The 20,000-nt window shown below is 41.8% G+C and overlaps 3 protein-coding genes across 3 annotated transcripts in view; 2 read left to right on the forward strand and 1 right to left on the reverse strand.

Annotated features, from left to right (window-relative positions):
* Positions 1 to 7: 7 nt before the first annotated feature.
* Positions 8 to 4,478, reverse strand: rad51c (RAD51 paralog C). The gene is made up of 4 exons (XM_034537185.1): positions 4,239 to 4,478; positions 3,689 to 3,938; positions 1,012 to 1,228; positions 8 to 664 (listed from the first exon to the last, which is right to left on the reverse strand). Exons 1-4 carry the CDS (start codon positions 4,354 to 4,356, stop codon positions 164 to 166), a joined length of 1,086 nt encoding a protein of 361 aa, XP_034393076.1. The 5' UTR covers positions 4,357 to 4,478; the 3' UTR covers positions 8 to 163.
* A 370-nt stretch (positions 4,479 to 4,848) lies between these two features.
* Positions 4,849 to 7,844, forward strand: abt1 (activator of basal transcription 1). Its single transcript, XM_034537044.1, has 5 exons — positions 4,849 to 4,969; positions 5,751 to 6,141; positions 6,295 to 6,470; positions 6,595 to 6,780; positions 7,422 to 7,844. The coding sequence occupies exons 2-5, from the start codon at positions 5,769 to 5,771 to the stop codon at positions 7,602 to 7,604; spliced, it is 918 nt and encodes a 305-aa protein (XP_034392935.1). The 5' UTR covers positions 4,849 to 4,969; positions 5,751 to 5,768; the 3' UTR covers positions 7,605 to 7,844.
* Positions 7,845 to 11,867: 4,023 nt separating this feature from the next.
* Positions 11,868 to 20,000, forward strand: part of grm6a (glutamate receptor, metabotropic 6a) — a gene marked incomplete at its 5' end in the record, with an annotated part of 20,314 nt that continues 12,181 nt past the window's right edge. Inside the window, 6 exons of the mRNA XM_034538149.1 lie at positions 11,868 to 12,335; positions 16,895 to 17,111; positions 19,014 to 19,149; positions 19,231 to 19,385; positions 19,493 to 19,633; positions 19,718 to 19,918. Of these exons, the coding sequence (XP_034394040.1) occupies positions 11,868 to 12,335; positions 16,895 to 17,111; positions 19,014 to 19,149; positions 19,231 to 19,385; positions 19,493 to 19,633; positions 19,718 to 19,918 (1,318 nt within the window). The remainder of the gene's footprint in view (positions 12,336 to 16,894; positions 17,112 to 19,013; positions 19,150 to 19,230; positions 19,386 to 19,492; positions 19,634 to 19,717; positions 19,919 to 20,000) is intronic.

Below are 20,000 nucleotides of genomic sequence, written 5' to 3' on the forward strand. Positions count from 1 at the left end.
ACTTAAACCTACAATTTAAAACCGTTGTTTACTTTTCACTGGATCTCATGTTTCTGTGTTTGTTTACTTTATTTACATTCACAAATATTACAGAACATGTGGAGTCACTTCTTCAGTTCTCGATGTGTTCTTCAAAGTAACTTGTGCTTGGGTCTCCGGCCAATCAGAGGCTGGCGTCTCCCCGGCTCGCCGCCGATTGGTCGGTATGCGTCCGGGGTCGTTTGCTGGGCGGCTGCTCCGATTGGTCGACATCTCTGAACCCCTCGGAGGTTATCTGGTATTGGACGGTGGACCCCATGTGATCTGGGGATTTAAAGATGGCCGCCAGCCGCCGTGACCCCGCCCAATGTAGGAGGATCCTGATTGTGGGGGCGTGTCCCCAGCTTTCTCCGAGGGCGGGGACCTGCTGCGATTGGCCACCCTGCAGACGGGTGGTCATCTGGTTCGTCATCAACACGGCCATGTCATGACCGGTTGCCATGGCAATGAGCTGCTGGGCGAGGCCGTTGAGGAGGCGTGTCCTCCGAGACATCTCGTCAAAGTGCTGCCGGAACGGGAACGCCACGCTGTCAATCACCAGGAGGCGGACCTTCGGGTGTTCAGACAGGAAGTCAGGCAGCAGGTGGAGCTCTGCGAGCAGCTCCACGTAGTCGTGGCAACGCACCTGAGAGCGATTAGACAGACAGCCAATCAGAATCATTACAACCTGCTGACGTCAACAATAATGGTGTAAATAAAGGTTTACTGCCAATTGGTGTCCTCCAATATTCAGTCAAATATGCAATTAAAATGATGATGCGTTCAGGCTCTGCTCTGTGAAAATGAGTACTGGCTGACATTCTCATGATATGAATAAATTACATGAATAAAAAATAGATATTAGAGATAAATTATGAGCTGTTTAACTTCAACAGTTTCTCAGCTTATTGTTACACTTCATTTACACAAAGATACACTATAAACATAATAAATTAGTTTTAGTCTGTTACCATGACAACCTGTCAATATTACCAGGAACATGTTGGCCAGGATAGTTTCCACAGTAAAGGTCGTCATGGCGACTCGCTGCTCATCGTCTTCGACCAATAAGGAGCAGTGTTGGACGACGGCGGCCGCAATATCGACGACTCTCTGAAGCAGGAAGCTGCCCTCAGTATCGATGTAGAGCACCTGACCACCGATGCCCCCGAAACACTGAGGTACCTGAACGTCCACCGCTAGCTGCAGGCTAAGAGGATGATGTCACCAAGAACTGTGTTGATCAGCTGGACAGTATGAAAAAACTGAAACTACAGTTTGTAGAGCCAAGAGCAGAACAAAGCGAAGTCAAGGTGAAAATGACAACTACTACAGTGTGTTACAGCATGTTACAGCATGTTACAGCGTGCAACAGCGTGCAACAGCATGTTACAGCGTGCTACAGCATGTTACAGCGTGTTACAGCATGTTACAGTGTGCAACAGCGTGCAACAGCATGTTACAGCATGTTACAACTTGTTACAGCGTGCAACAGCATGTTACAGCGTGCTACAGCATGTTACAGCGTGTTACAGCGTGTTACAGCATGTTACAACTTGTTACAGCATGTTACAACTTGTTACAGCATGTTACAACTTGTTACAGCATGTTACAGCGTGCAACAGCATGTTACAACTTGTTACAGCATGTTACAACTTGTTACAGCATGTTACAACTTGTTACAGCGTGTTACAACTTGTTACAGCATGTTACAGCGTGCAACAGCATGTTACAACTTGTTACAGCATGTTACAGCGTGCAACAGCATGTTACAGCGTGCTACAGCGTGTTACAGTGTGTTACAGCGTGTTACAGCATGTTACAGCATGTTACAGCGTGTTACAGCATGTTACAGCATGTTACAACTTGTTACAGCGTGGTACAGCATGTTACAGCATGTTACAGCGTGCAACAGCATGTTACAACTTGTTACAGCATGTTACAGCGTGCAACAGCATGTTACAGCGTGCTACAGCGTGTTACAGCGTGTTACAGCATGTTACAGCGTGTTACAGCATGTTACAGCATGTTACAACTTGTTACAGCGTGGTACAGCATGTTACAGCATGTTACAGCGTGCAACAGCATGTTACAACTTGTTACAGCATGTTACAGCATGTTACAACTTGTTACAGCGTGGTACAGCATGTTACAGCATGTTACAGCGTGCAACAGCATGTTACAACTTGCTACAGCGTGTTACAACTTGTTACAGCATGTTACAGCATGTTACAGCGTGCAACAGCATGTTACAACTTGTTACAGCATGTTACAGCGTGCAACAGCATGTTACAGCGTGCTACAGCGTGTTACAGCGTGTTACAGCATGTTACAGCGTTTTACAGCATGTTACAACTTGTTACAGCGTGGTACAGCATGTTACAGCATGTTACAGCGTGCAACAGCATGTTACAACTTGTTACAGCATGTTACAGCGTGCAACAGCATGTTACAGCGTGCTACAGCGTGTTACAGTGTGTTACAGCGTGTTACAGCATGTTACAGCGTGTTACAGCATGTTACAGCATGTTACAGCGTGTTACAGCATGTTACAGCGTGCAACAGCATGTTACAGCGTGCAACAGCATGTTACAGCATGTTACAGCATGTTACAGCGTGCAACAGCATGTTACAGCTTGCTACAGCATGTTACAGCATGTTACAGCATGTTACAGTGTGTTACAGCGTGTTACAGCGTGTTACAGCGTGCTACAGCATGTTACAGCGTGCTACAGCATGTTACAGCGTGTTACAGCATGTTACAGCGTGTTACAGCGTGTTACAGCATGTTACAGTGTGCAACAGCATGTTACAGTGTACAACAGGTGCGCAACAGCGTGTTACAGTGTGCAACAGCATGTTACAGTGTACAACAGGTGCGCAACAGCATACCTGTTACAGCGTGTTACAGCGTGCAACAGTGTGTTACTGAATGTTACAACATGTCACAGCATGTTACAACATGTCACAGCATGTTACAACATGTCACAGCATGTTACAGCATGTTACAGCTCGTTACAGTGTGTTACAGCGTGTTACAGCGTGTTACAGCATGTTACAGCATGTTACAACTTGTTACAGCGTGGTACAGCATGTTACAGCGTGCAACAGCATGTTACAGCATGTTACAGCATGTTACAGCATGTTACAGCATGTTACAGCGTGCAACAGCATGTTACAGCGTGCAACAGCATGTTACAGCATGTTACAGCGTGCAACAGCATGTTACAGCGTGCAACAGCATGTTACAGCATGTTACAGCATGTTACAGCGTGCAACAGCATGTTACAGCTTGCTACAGCATGTTACAGCATGTTACAGCATGTTACAGCATGTTACAGTGTGTTACAGCGTGTTACAGCGTGTTACAGCATGTTACAGTGTGTTACAGTGTGCAACAGCATGTTACAGTGTACAACAGGTGTGCAACAGCGTGTTACAGTGTGCAACAGCATGTTACAGTGTACAACAGGTGCGCAACAGCATACCTGTTACAGCGTGTTACAGCGTGCAACAGTGTGTTACTGAATGTTACAACATGTCACAGCATGTTACAACATGTCACAGCATGTTACAGCATGTTACAGCTCGTTACAGTGTGTTACAGCGTGCAGCATGTTACGTCGTGCTAAAGTGAGTTACATCGCGTTACAGAGTGCGAGCTTCTGACCATAGTTGTGTTTTTCCGACTCCTGGAGCTCCACAGATTTCTGTTGTTTTCCCGACAGGAAGTCCTCCTCCGAGAGCAGCATCCAGCTGAGAGGAGAACGTCACGATGCTCTTCAACTCTTCCTCCTTCTGTAGGAGCTCCAGAGCTGTTAGAGAGGCTAACCCGCCTCCTCCTCCTCCTTCATCTCCTCCTTCTTCTCTCCTCACAGTCTGCAGCACCTCCAGCGCCTCGAGCTGGGACAGACTGGCCTCTGCAACAGAACCAAAGACATCACTTTTAAACATTACATTCTAAATCGAAACGTAGTTAAAGTTCACGTATTCAGCAGAGCAGATGAAAAGTTCATATTTCCATCGGTCTGGACCAATAGTTAACTCAGGGTTTAGGCTTAGTTAACTCAGCGGTGAGGGTTAGTTAACTCAGGGTTCAGGGTTAGTTAACTCAGCGGTGAGGGTTAGTTAACTCAGCGGTGAGGGTTAGTTAACTCTTACACTTGTTATTTCGTAGATACATATAGAGTATAATACATAATATGTCATATCATCGGTACCTTTGCTGAGCTGCAGCGGTTTCAGTGGCAGCAGATCGGAGGTGAACTGGAAACCAGCAGCGACCAGTTTAATCTTCACACTGGGACTCAGAGACAAGCTGGACAGCGTCCTCTGCATCGTCCTGCTCGCGTCAGCCTCCTCTTCGAATCAGCCCGCCATGACAGGTATCCCAGCATGCATTGCACCTCTTCTTCTTCTTCTTCTTCTGTGGTTATGCTGCAGTGCTGCCACCTTCTGGATCCAGACCGTTACTGCGCCATCTTTTAAATTAAACTTACATAAATTTGTACTGTTCTACAATTATCTAACAGCTTTAGTTACTTTACAGATTCAGATTAATAATATAAAACATACCTGTGTAATAAATGGTGATGTATTGTTCTAGATTAAGTCAATGACTACATGATATCGTACATATTAATACTTTTACTGGGGTTATGCGATCTAAAGTACATCTAAAATGTACATTAATCCATTCCTTTTGTTTCTATGATCGATATGTTTGATTATTATGTTTGCACGATATTTGAACGCCTCGTACAAACTAACGTCGGCTTTTGGTCCCTCTGCTGTTGCCGTCCGGTCGCGTTCGAGGCGCCGCGCATGCGCGGTTCATCTTCAACGAGCCTGTTGTGATTCTCCGTTTCGTCATCAGGACTCGACGTTCGGTTCCGCACGTGAGGGCGAGCGCGCGCACGACGGCTGTTTATATGAAGATTTAAAGCTTAAGGTGAGATTTATTCATACATTCATTCCCACAGAGAGAAGAAACGCTTTATTGTGAAAGGCAGGAACCCGGAAGTGATCTGCTCGAGCCACAGATCGGGCTCGTTTGGGATGAGATGCTTTTCGCATGGAGGGTGGACGAGATCAGGCAGCAGCAGCATCATCCTCGTCCTCAAAGGGTGACCGGGTCCACAAGAACAGGGTCCACCTGGACAGAGTCCACAAGGACAGGGTTTACCTGGACAGGGTCCACAAGGACAGGGTTTACCTGGACAGGAACCACAAGGACAGGGTCCACAAGGACAGGGTTTACCTGGACAGGGTCCACAAGGACAGGGTTTACCTGGACAGGGTCCACAAGGACAGGGTTTACCTGGACAGGAACCACAAGGACAGGGTCCACAAGGACAGGGTTTACCTGGACAGGGTCCACAAGGACAGGGTTTACCTGGACAGGGTCCACAAGGACAGGGTTTACCTGGACAGGGTCCACAAGGACAGGGTTTACCTGGACATGAACCACAAGGACAGGCTTTACCTGGACAGGGTTTACCTGGACAGGAACCACAAGGACAGGCTTTACCTGGACAGGGTCCACAAGGACAGGGTTTACCTGGACAGGTCCACAAGGACAGACTTTACCTGGACAGGGTCCACAAGGACAGGGTTTACCTGGACAGGTCCACAAGGACAGACTTTACCTGGACAGGGTCCACAAGGACAGGGTTTACCTAGACAGGTCTCCAGTTTACTACCATTCACCTTTCTATTGTTTCTGTTTGTAGCATTCACTCTGCAGCGTCATGGAGAGAAGAGAGGAAGAGGAAGAGGGGAAGACTACGGCCCAGATAGAGGAAGAGGAGGAAAGAGATGAAGACTCAGATGGTGATGAAGAGCAACAAAACGATGATGATGATGATGATAATGATGAAGAAGAAGAAGAGGATGAACACTCAGATGGTGAGGAAGAGCAGAAAAACGACGATGATGATGATGATGCAGACCTGAAGAAGAAGACCAAACAGAGAGCTGCTGCGCTGGCTTCCTTTCCAGACAGGAAGTGCATTCCAGGTATCGTTTACCTGGGTCACATTCCTCCGAGGCTCCGCCCCAAACACCTGAGGAACCTGCTGTCAGTGTTTGGAGAGATCGGACGCATCTTCCTCCAACCCGAAGGTACAAATAAACATATATACACACACATATATATATATATTAGCGAGAGATCCTAGTTCTTCCATCTCTACTAGTTCCTCTCCATCTGTCCTGAGATGATGGTTTTCGTTCCCTTTTTCATATTTTCTGATCACTGAATCATTGATCGCTCAGATGGCCAGGTGAGGAGGAGCAAGAGGAAGTCCGGGTTGAGGAGGTGTGACTTCACTGAAGGGTGGGTGGAGTTCAGAGACAAGCGGGTGGCGAAGAGAGTCGTGTTGTCGCTCCACAACACGCCGATGGGGACCAGGAAGCGCCAACACTTCTCCTCGGACCTCTGGTCCATCAAGGTACATACTGCCCGGCAACCGCTGACATCACAGTCATGACTGCATCCTTATTATTATTATTGTTGTTGTTGTTGATCAGGAGAGGTCTGAGTGTTCCAGTGGACTCACCTGTCTGTCTCTGTAGTACCTGCACAGGTTCCAGTGGACTCACCTGAGCGAGCGGCTGGCCTTCGAGCAGACGGTCCTGCAGCAGAGACTCAGGACTGAAGTGTCTCAGGCGAAGAGAGAAACCAACTTCTACCTGAGCAACGTGGATAAGAGCGCTCACCTGGACACCCTGAGGAGGAAGAGACAGAGAGACGGACAAGAGGTCAACTTCAGTCCCCATGTTTATTTATTCAGCACAATGTCTTACGTTACAATCTGTACACATATGACATCCTCTGACCTTTGACCCCCACATCAGAACAGGACCAACTACCCCCCAAACATTTAAAGTAGAAACAGTACAATAGATGTCACGTGACCAGAAGTACAATAGATGTCATGTGACCTGAAGTACAATAGATGTCATGTGACCAGAAGTACAATAGATGTCACGTGACCTGAAGTACAATAGATGTCATGTGACCAGAAGTACAATAGATGTCACGTGACCTGAAGTACAATAGATGTCACGTGACCTGAAGTACAATAGATGTCATGTGACCTGAAGTACAATAGATGTCACGCGACTAGAAGTACAATAGATGTCATGTGACCAGAAGTACAATAGATGTCATGTGACTAGAAGTACAATAGATGTCATGTGACCAGAAGTACAATAGATGTCATGTGACCAGAAGTACAATAGATGTCATGTGACCTGAAGTACAATAGATGTCATGTGACCTGAAGTACAATAGACCTGAAGTACAATAGATGTCATGTGACCTGAAGTACAATAGATGTCACGTGACCAGAATGAACAACATAACGATGTTTGTTAAAATGTGTGTTTCTGGTTGTCAGGGCGACGACAAGTCGTGGGACTTCACTCAGCGTCAGACGGAGGAAGAGATCCAGATGAAGAAGCAGAAGAGGAAAGACTTCGTTACCCAGAAGCACCTGGACAAGGCCCGCCTCATACAGCAGCAGAGCCAATCGAACGTCTCGCTGCTCGCCAAGATTTTCAACTGCAACAAATCAGAGTGACTGCTCATTGGTCGCTGGACAAGATTGTTTGGAAACACGAAGCAGCATGTGATGACATGCCCATCTTCCACAACCAATCACAGGCCAAGCTGAGCGGGGATTGAGAATGAGTTAGTTAAGGCCTTAACGAGCTTGTGTGTGTGTGTGTGTGTGTGTGTGTGTGAGTGAGAGAGTGCATGAAACAGCAGATGATTGCTGAATGCAACAGAATGTTATTAATAAAATACATTTTAAACAGCAGCTGTTTTGTGTCACCTTTCTGGACTTTAACACATAAACCTCATTGAAGTCCTGATGCTCAGGTGTGAAGGGTTCTGGTCCCTTGGGGGGTCTAGATGGACCTTCTGTGGATCCGCTTTGATCTCGACAAAAAAAGAGTTTTTCGGTTTATTGAAAATATTTTTTCTTGTATTCTTTTTTTATAACAAGCTTTAGGCACAAACACCATCTCCCAGCATGCATTTCACCTGTCCCCTGTTAGTGGAAGGTGTTGATTTACATGCTGCTGTTCCCACAACGTGCGCGTGAGATCAGAGTGAGGTAAACACCTGTGAGGTAAACAGAGCCGGTTATGACTCACATTAACCAGCAGAGGGCGCTGTCAGCTACACGTGGAGCGGTGAGAACACGTTTACGCACGAACACACACACGCACGTGCATGTTTTAATTAGACAGAGACAGACAGGTAGCTCTTCAGTCCATCACTGACTGGAGGATCAGGACCGAACTGGAGCGCCTCACCTGACGGACTCTTTACCGGAGCACATCCCGGCTGTGAGGACCTGCAGCCGCGGGTTCAGGACGCGGAGCAGACCAGCAGGACCCGGACCCCCCTCCGGTAAGTCCCTCTCTGATTCTATGAAACAAATGAAACCAGATTAGTGGGTGGGTCTGGACCTGGACCAGTGAATAAAACCAGTTCAGCTGCTGTTTGAAACCAGTAAATAAAACCAGTTCAGCTGCGGTTTGAAACCAGTAAATAAAACCAGTTCAGCTGCTGTTTGAAACCAGTGAATAAAACCAGTTCAGCTGTTGTTTGAAACCAGTGAATAAAACCAGTTCACCTGCGGTTTGAAACCAGTAAATAAAACCAGTTCAGCTGCGGTTTGAAACCAGTAAATAAAACCAGCTCAGCTGCTGTTTGAAACCAGTAAATAAAACCAGCTCAGCTGCTGTTTGAAACCAGTAAATAAAACCAGTTCAGCTGCGGTTTGAAACCAGTAAATAAAACCAGTTCAGCTGCTGTTTGAAACCAGTGAATAAAACCAGTTCAGCTGCTGTTTGAAACCAGTAAATAAAACCAGTTCAGCTGCTGTTTGAAACCAGTAAATAAAACCAGTTCAGCTGCTGTTTGAAACCAGTGAATAAAACCAGTTCAGCTGCTGTTTGAAACCAGTAAATAAAACCAGTTCAGCTGCGGTTTGAAACCAGTGAATAAAACCAGTTCAGCTGTTGTTTGAAACCAGTAAATAAAACCAGTTCAGCTGCTGTTTGAAACCAGTGAATAAAACCAGTTCAGCTGCTGTTTGAAACCAGTAAATAAAACCAGTTCAGCTGCTGTTTGAAACCAGTAAATAAAACCAGTTCAGCTGCTGTTTGAAACCAGTGAATAAAACCAGTGACTTATTGATTGATAACATTGTTTATTGGTCTCTGGACTCATTTCTCAGTATTAATCATTTAATCATTTAGTTGATTGGTTGGCAAACAGAAAATTAATCACTTCTGTTTTTAGAATTATTAATCACGGTAAAGCCTCCTGTGCTGTGTCTCTTGTGTGTATATATATATATATATATATATATATATATATATATACAGTATCTAGTATAGTATGGTATGTACAGTATATATAGTATATTATGTGTAGTATATACTGTATATATATAGTATGTATAGTATATATAGCATTGTATAGTATGTATAGGATATATAGAGTATTGTACATAGTATATTTATATAGTATAATATATATAGTATAATATGTAAAGTGTATATATATAGTATGTATAGTATATATACTGTATATATATGTAGTATTGTATAGTATGTATAGTGTATATATATATATATATATAGTATTGCATAGTATGTATAGTGTATATATAGTATTGTATAGTGTGTATATATAGTATTGCATTGTATGTATAGTGTATATATATATATAGTATTGCATAGTATGTATAGTGTATATATAGTATTGTATAGTATGTATAGTGTATATATAGTATTGTATAGTATGTATAGTGTATATATAGTATTGTATAGTATGTATAGTGTATATATAGTATTGTATAGTATGTATAGTGTATATATAGTATTGTATAGTATGTATAGTGTGTATATATAGTATTGTATAGTATGTATAGTGTATATATAGTATTGTATAGTATGTATAGTGTATATATAGTATTGTATAGTATGTATAGTGTATATATAGTATTGCATAGTATGTATAGTGTATATATAGTATTGTATAGTATGTATAGTGTATATATAGTATTGCATAGTATGTATAGCGTATATATAGTATTGTATAGTATGTATAGTGTATATATAGTATTGTATAGTGTATATATAGTATTGTATAGTATGTATAGTGTATATATAGTATTGTATAGTATGTATAGTGTATATATAGTATGTATAGTGTATATATAGTATTGTATAGTATGTATAGTATATATATATAGTATTGCATTGTATGTATAGTGTATATATAGTATGTATAGTATGTATAGTGTATATATAGTATGTATAGCGTATATATAGTATTGTATAGTATGTATAGTGTATATATATAGTATTGCATAGTATGTATAGTGTATATATAGTATGTATAGTGTATATATAGTATTGTATAGTATGTATAGTGTATATATAGTATTGCATAGTATGTATAGCGTATATATAGTATTGTATAGTATGTATAGTGTATATATAGTATTGCATAGTATGTATAGCGTATATATAGTATTGTATAGTATGTATAGTGTATATATATAGTATTGCATAGTATGTATAGTGTATATATAGTATGTATAGTGTATATATAGTATTGCATAGTATGTATAGTGTATAAATGGTATTGTATAGTATGTATAGTGTATATATAGTATTGCATAGTGTATATATAGTATTGTACAGTATGTATAGTGTGTATATATAGTATTGTATACTATGTATAGTGTATATATGGTATTGTATAGTATATTTAGTATGTATATATAGTATTGTACAGTATGTATAGTGTGTATATATAGTATTGTATACTATGTATAGTGTATATATGGTATTGTATAGTATATTTAGTATGTATATATAGTATTGTACAGTATGTATAGTGTGTATATATAGTATTGTATAGTGTGTATATATAATATTGTATACTTTGTATAGTGTATATATATAGTATTGTATAGTGTGTATATATAGTATTGTATACTATGTATAGTGTATATATGGTATTGTATAGTATATTTAGTATGTATATATAGTATTGTACAGTATGTATAGTGTGTATATATAGTATTGTATAGTGTGTATATATAGTATTGTATACTATGTATAGTGTATATATATAGTGTGTATATATAGTATTGTATAGTGTATATATATATAGTATTGTATAGTGTGTATATATAGTATTGTATACTATGTATAGTGTATATATATAGTATTGTATAGTGTGTATATATAGTATTGTATACTATGTATAGTGTGTATATATATAGTATTGTATAGTGTGTATATATAGTATTGTATACTATGTATAGTGTATATATATATAGTATTGTATAGTGTGTATATATAGTATTGTATACTATGTATAGTGTATATATATATAGTATTGTATAGTGTGTATATATAGTATTGTATACTATGTATAGTGTATATATATAGTGTGTATATATAGTATTGTATAGTGTATATATATAGTATTGTATAGTGTATATATATAGTATTGTATATAGAGTTTCTGGAGGGTGAGGGATCGTTTTTCAAAATAGAGTACAGAAATTTAACAAAGAGTGCAAATATATTCTGTGATTGATTGATTGATTGATTGATTGATTTCTCCTCAGGTGTCCACAGCAGGATGAACATTCTCATCTGAACTTCGCCTCAGTATGACATCATCAGGCCCCGCCCCTTACTCCCTTACCTTCCCCCAATGTCGTCGTCGTTGCCCTCTTCCTCCTCCTCCTCCTCCTCCTCCTCACCTCTCGCTCTGGGTCAGGTGGGCCCTCCGTCAGTGTGTCTGGCTGTGGATCGGTGGCCAGGTGGCACAGGTGGCACAGGTGAGCGCCTCCCACCAGCATTTCCACCCCCACTCCATAAAGATCCCCGGCGACATCACCTTGGGGGGCCTGTTCCCCATCCACTCCCGCGGCCCCCACGGTCTGCCCTGCGGAGAGCTGAAGAAGGAGAAGGGGATCCACCGCATGGAGGCCATGTTGTACGCCCTGGACCAGATCAACGGCGACCCCGAGCTGCTGCCCAACATCACGCTGGGCGCCCGCATCCTGGACACCTGCTCCAGAGACACCTACGCCCTGGAGCAGTCGCTCACCTTCGTCCAGGCTCTGATCCAGAAGGACACGTCCGACATCCGCTGCTCCAACGGGGAGCCGCCCGTCGTCCGCAAGCCGGAGCGGGTGGTGGGCGTCATCGGAGCGTCGGCCAGCTCCGTGTCCATCATGGTGGCCAACATCTTGAGACTGTTTGAGGTAAAACCACACACCTGTGAATGTACAGGGTACCTGTGTGTGTGTGTGTGTAACACACCTGTGAATGTACAGGGTACCTGTGTGTGTGTGTGTAACACACCTGTGAATGTACAGGGTACCTGTGTGTGTGTGTGTGTGTAACACACCTGTGAATGTACAGGGTACCTGTGTGTGTGTGTGTGTGTGTGTGTGTGTAACACACCTGTGAATGTACAGGGTACCTGTGTGTGTGTGTGTGTGTGTGTGTAACACACCTGTGAATGTACAGGGTACCTGTGTGTGTGTGTGTGTGTGTGTGTGTGTAACACACCTGTGAATGTACAGGGTACCTGTGTGTGTAACACACCTGTGAATGTACAGGGTGTGTGTGTGTGTGTAACATACCTGTGAATGTACAGGGTACCTGTGTGTGTGTGTGTGTGTGTAACATACCTGTGAATGTACAGGGTACCTGTGTGTGTGTGTGTGTGTGTAACACACCTGTGAATGTACAGGGTACCTGTGTGTGTGTGTGTGTGTGTGTGTGTAACACACCTGTGAATGTACAGGGTACCTGTGTGTGTGTGTGTAACATACCTGTGAATGTACAGGGTACCTGTGTGTGTGTGTGTGTGTGTAACACACCTGTGAATGTACAGGGTACCTGTGTGTGTGTGTGTAACATACCTGTGAATGTACAGGGTACCTGTGTGTGTGTGTGTGTAACATACCTGTGAATGTACAGGGTACCTGTGTGTGTGTGTGTGTGTGTGTGTAACATACCTGTGAATGTACAGGGTACCTGTGTGTGTGTGTGTGTGTAACATACCTGTGAATGTACAGGGTACTTGTGTGTGTGTGTAACACACCTGATGATGTGCAGGTAACGACGAGGTGTTCAGATGGTTTGGAAAGAATCTGCAGAGCGTCGATGACGAAAGAGAAAACTGTTGATGGAGAGTAACGGACTTATACTGTGTTGTTGTTATGACAACCTCAACATCTCTGATCTACGGACTGTATGTGGAACAACATGTCATCATGTCAACATGTCATCATGTCATCATGTCAACATGTCATCATGTCATCATGTCATCATGTCATCATGTCATCATGTCATCATGTCAACATGTCATCATGTCATCATGTCATCATGTCATCATGTCATCATGTCAACATGTCAACATGTCATCATGTCATCATGTCAACATGTCATCATGTCATCATGTCATCATGTCAACATGTCATCATGTCATCATGTCATCATGTCATCATGTCAACATGTCATCATGTCATCATGTCAACATGTCATCATGTCATCATGTCATCATGTCATCATGTCATCATGTCAACATGTCATCATGTCATCATGTCAACATGTCATCATGTCATCATGTCATCATGTCAACATGTCAACATGTCATCATGTCATCATGTCAACATGTCATCATGTCATCATGTCATCATGTCATCATGTCATCATGTCATCATGTCAACATGTCATCATGTCATCATGTCATCATGTCATCATGTCATCATGTCAACATGTCAACATGTCATCATGTCATCATGTCATCATGTCATCATGTCATCATGTCATCATGTCAACATGTCATCATGTCATCATGTCATCATGTCAACATGTCATTGACATGATGACATGACTAACTATAAACCTGAACCAGTTCACAAACAAACAGACAGACAGGTAAAGAGACAGACAGCTTCACACAGAGACAGACAGACAGACGGGTAAGGAGACAGACAGCTTCACACAGAGACAGGCAGACAGACGGGTAAGGAGACAGACAGCTTCACACAGATACATCAGTAAGTGGATGAAATAGTCTGATTTTGGATTAATGTTTTGAACTCTATGAAAGCCTTTTAATGTGTGTGAGTGTGTGTGTGAGTGTGTGTGTGTGTGTGTGTGTGTGTGTGTGTGTGTGTGTGTGTGTGAGAGAGAGGGAGTGTAGTTGTGTGTGTTTAAACTGATTATTAGATATAACTGAAAAAGAAACACATTTTTACAAATAACTCATAATTCATTAGTCTGGTTAGTTTAGTGGAGTCAGGTTAATATTATTGATATTATTATTATTATTATTATGATTATTATATCATATTATATTAGTATAGCAGCTCAGAGTTCACTGTGATGAATATGATGTTCAGACATTCACATGAAGAGTGAACATAGATGCGTGTGTGAAACCCGTCGACCAATCAGAGAGCTTTGAGCTGAACACACACACACCCAGCTCACTGAAGCGTCTCTGATGACCACGGTAAAGATGGCCGTCATAACGAGGGCGGCTTTTAGGAGCTCGTTATTGTAAAGTCCTCCATTAATCTGCACACACACACACACACACACACACACACACACAGACATACAACCACATACACACACGCACAGACACACACGCACACACACACACACGCACACAGACACACACACGCACACACACGCACACACAGACACACACACACACAGACACACAGACATACAACCACATACACACACGCACAGACGCACACAGACACACACGCACACACACACACGCACACACACACACACGCACACACACACACGCACAGACACACACACACACACACACAGACACACAACCGCACACACATGCACACGGACACACACAGACACACACTCACACACACACACGGACACACACAGACACACACTCACACACACACACACACACACACACACACACACGCACAGACACACACACGCACACACACACGCACAGACACACACAAACACACACACACACACAGACACACAACCGCACACACATGCACACGGACACACACAGACACACACTCACACACACACGCACACACACACTCACACACGCACGCACACACACACAGACACGCACGCACACACACACAGACACACGCACGCACACACACACACTTAACTGTGTGTTAATGTGATTGTTCTCCACTTTATTGAAGCTCTGACACACATTCAGCAGCTGTTACACAACACTAATCCTGTGTGTGTGTGTGTGTGTGTGTGTCTGTGTCTGTGTGTGTGTGTGTGTTGGTGACTGAATTGAGTCTTGATCAATAGAGTCCAGTTGTTGATCAATGGAGTCCAGTTGTTGATCAATGGAGTCCAGTTGTTGATCAATGGAGTCCAGTTGTTGATCAATGGAGTCCAGTTGTTGATCAATGGAGTCCAGTTGTTGATCAATGGAGTCCAGTTATTGATCAATAGAGTCCAGTTGTTGATCAATGGAGTCCAGTTGTTGATCAATGGAGTCCAGTTATTGATCAATAGAGTCCAGTTATTGATCAATGGAGTCCAGTTGTTGATCAATGGAGTCCAGTTGTTGATCAATGGAGTCCAGTTGTTGATCAATGGAGTCCAGTTATTGATCAATGGAGTCCAGTTGTTGATCAATGGAGTCCAGTTGTTGATCAATGGAGTCCAGTTGTTGATCAATGGAGTCCAGTTATTGATCAATGGAGTCCAGTTGTTGATCAATGGAGTCCAGTTGTTGATCAATGGAGTCCAGTTATTGATCAATAGAGTCCAGTTGTTGATCAATGGAGTCCAGTTGTTGATCAATGGAGTCCAGTTGTTGATCAATGGAGTCCAGTTGTTGATCAATGGAGTCCAGTTGTTGATCAATGGAGTCCAGTTATTGATCAATGGAGTCCAGTTGTTGATCAATGGAGTCCAGTTGTTGATCAATGGAGTCCAGTTGTTGATCAATGGAGTCCAGTTATTGATCAATGGAGTCCAGTTGTTGATCAATAGAGTCCAGTTGTTGATCAATGGAGTCCAGTTGTTGATCAATGGAGTCCAGTTATTGATCAATGGAGTCCAGTTGTTGATCAATGGAGTCCAGTTGTTGATCAATGGAGTCCAGTTATTGATCAATGGAGTCCAGTTGTTGATCAATGGAGTCCAGTTGTTGATCAATGGAGTCCAGTTATTGATCAATGGAGTCCAGTTGTTGATCAATGGAGTCCAGTTGTTGATCAATGGAGTCCAGTTGTTGATCAATGGAGTCCAGTTATTGATCAATGGAGTCCAGTTGTTGATCAATAGAGTCCAGTTGTTGATCAATGGAGTCCAGTTGTTGATCAATGGAGTCCAGTTATTGATCAATGGAGTCCAGTTGTTGATCAATGGAGTCCAGTTGTTGATCAATGGAGTCCAGTTATTGATCAATGGAGTCCAGTTGTTGATCAATGGAGTCCAGTTGTTGATCAATGGAGTCCAGTTGTTGATCAATGGAGTCCAGTTATTGATCAATGGAGTCCAGTTGTTGATCAATGGAGTCCAGTTGTTGATCAATGGAGTCCAGTTGTTGATCAATAGAGTCCAGTTGTTGATCAATAGAGTCCAGTTGTTGATCAATGGAGTCCAGTTGTTGATCAATGGAGTCCAGTTGTTGATCAATGGAGTCCAGTTGTTGATCAATGGAGTCCAGTTGTTGATCAATGGAGTCCAGTTGTTCATAATCGTGAAGTGATTCTTCAGGTTGTGTGTGAAACCGTATCAATGAATTCAAATGAGTGATTATTGCTTATCGATCCAGATCCCCCAGGTGAGCTACGCGTCGACGGCTCCGGAGCTCAGCGACAACAACCGGTACGACTTCTTCTCCCGGGTGGTTCCCCCGGACTCGTACCAGGCTCAGGCCATGCTGGACATCGTCCGGGCCCTGGGCTGGAACTACGTGTCCACGCTGGCTTCAGAGGGCAACTACGGGGAGAGCGGCGTGGACGCCTTCATGCAGATCTCCAGAGAGGCCGGTAGGTCCCGCCCACTTCCCGCCTGTCCGTCACGTGTTCTCGACACCTTTTTGTTCTTTTTTTTTACTCCCAGAATTAGTTTTGTGCTCCTGAACCATTATAGCTGATTTATAAATCCATAATATCGTGTTTATTATTATTTATTATCAGTTTGTTCTCGTGAATAATAAATACAATAGTTATATATCGTATATATCGTATATATTGTATACCGTATATATTGTGTATATATATCGTATATATCGTATATATTGTATATATCGTATATATTGTGTATATATATCGTATATATTGTATATGTATCGTATATATTGTATATATCGTATATATATATCGTATATATTGTGTATATATTGTATATCGTATATATTGTGTATATATATATCGTATATATTGTATGTGTATCGTATATATCGTGTATATTGTATATATCGTATATATATCGTATATATTGTATGTATCGTATATCGTATATATTGTGTATATATATCGTATATATCGTATATATTGTATATATCGTATATATTGTGTATATATATATCGTATATATCGTATATATTGTATATATCGTATATCGTATATATTGTGTATATATATCGTATATATCGTATATATTGTATATATCGTATATATTGTGTATATATATATATCGTATATATTGTATATATTGTATATATCGTATATATTGTATATATCGTATATCGTATATATTGTGTATATATATATCGTATATATTGTATATGTATCGTATATATCGTGTATATTGTATATATCGTATATATTGTGTATATGTATATCGTATATATTGTATATGTATCGTATATATCGTGTATATATATCGTATATATTGTATGTATCGTATATCGTATATATTGTGTATATATATCGTATATATCGTATATATTGTATGTATCGTATATCGTATATATTGTGTATATATATCGTATATATCGTATATATTGTATATATCGTATATATTGTGTATATATATATCGTATATATCGTATATATTGTATATATCGTATATCGTATATATTGTGTATATATATCGTATATATCGTATATATTGTATATATCGTATATATTGTGTATATATATATATCGTATATATTGTATATATTGTATATATCGTATATATTGTATATATCGTATATCGTATATATTGTGTATATATATATCGTATATATTGTATATGTATCGTATATATCGTGTATATTGTATATATCGTATATATTGTGTATATGTATATCGTATATATTGTATATGTATCGTATATATCGTGTATATATATCGTATATATTGTATATGTATCGTATATATCGTGTATATTGTATATATCGTATATATTGTGTATATATATATCGTATATATTGTATATGTATCGTATATATATATATCGTATATATTGTATATGAATCGTATATATCGTGTATATTGTATATATCGTGTATATTGTATATATCGTATATATTGTGTATATATATATCGTATATATTGTATATGTATCGTATATATCGTGTATATTGTATATATCGTATATATATCGTATATATTGTATATATTGTATATCGTATATAGTGTGTATATATCGTATATATTGTATATATCGTATAACGTATATAGTGTGTATATGTATCGTGTATATTGTATATATTGTATATATATTGTATATATACAGTGAACCTGTCTGTCTCTCTGTCGCTCTATCCACTTGTCTGTCTCTCTGTCTCACAGTGAACCTGTCTGTCTCTCTGTGCACCTGTCTGTCTCTCTGTCTCACAGTAAACCTGTCTGTCTCTCTGTCTCACAGTGAACCTGTCTGTCTCTCTGTGCACCTGTCTGTCTCTCTGTCTCACAGTGAACCTGTCTGTCTCTCTGTGCACCTGTCTGTCTCTCTGACAGGTGGGGTGTGTATCGCTCAGTCGGTGAAGATTCCTCGTGAGCCGACAGCCGGAGAGTTCGATAAGATCATAAAACGCCTGATGGAGACGAGTAACGCCAGAGGAGTGATCATCTTCGCCAACGAGGACGACATCAAGTGAGAACAATACCAATACTACAATACAGTACTGGTTCATATAAACAACAACAAAACATCCGGACCCTCTCTTCCTGGTAGGCGTGTCCTCGAGGCGGCGAAGCGCGCTAACCTGACGGGTCACTTCCTGTTTGTGGGGTCGGACAGCTGGGGAGCAAAAAGCTCCCCAATCACAGAGCTGGAGGACGTCGCCGAGGGCGCCGTGACCATCCTGCCCAAACGGGCTTCAATAGACGGTGAGAAGAATCATACGGAGACATGGCGGACTGAGAGAGTCTGGACCTGACTGTGTGTGTGTGTGTGTGTGTGTGTGTGTGTGTGTGTGTGTGTGTGTGCTGTACAGGCTTCGATCAGTACTTCATGTCTCGTTCTCTGGAGAACAATCGCAGGAACATTTGGTTCAATGAATTCTGGGAGGACGACTTCAGGTGTAAATTGACTCGGCCTGGAATCAAACTGGACCCAGACAGGAGGAAATGTACAGGTACGCACACCTAGGGGGGCGGGGCCCGGTGGTCAAACCCCCCCCCCCCCCCTGTGTCATGTGACCATGAGTGTATCCCCGCAGGTGAGGAGAGGATCGGTCGGGACTCGTCCTACGAGCAGGAGGGGAAGGTTCAGTTTGTGATCGATGCGGTTTACGCCGTGGCGTACGCGCTGCACAGCATGCACCTGGACCTGTGTCCCAGCAGCACCGGCGTCTGCAGCAACATGGACCCCGTGGAGGGCCGCCTGCTGCTGGACTACATCAGAGCCGTCCACTTCAACGGTAAGAAACCCTCAGAGAGCTGCTGTGGTCAGAGAACCAGACGGTTCTGTGGTCAGAGGACCAGAACCAGACGGTTCTGTGT

The sequence above is a fragment of the Cyclopterus lumpus genome, chromosome 7, assembly GCF_009769545.1.
Source record: "Cyclopterus lumpus isolate fCycLum1 chromosome 7, fCycLum1.pri, whole genome shotgun sequence".
Taxonomy (NCBI): Eukaryota; Metazoa; Chordata; class Actinopteri; order Perciformes; family Cyclopteridae; genus Cyclopterus; species Cyclopterus lumpus.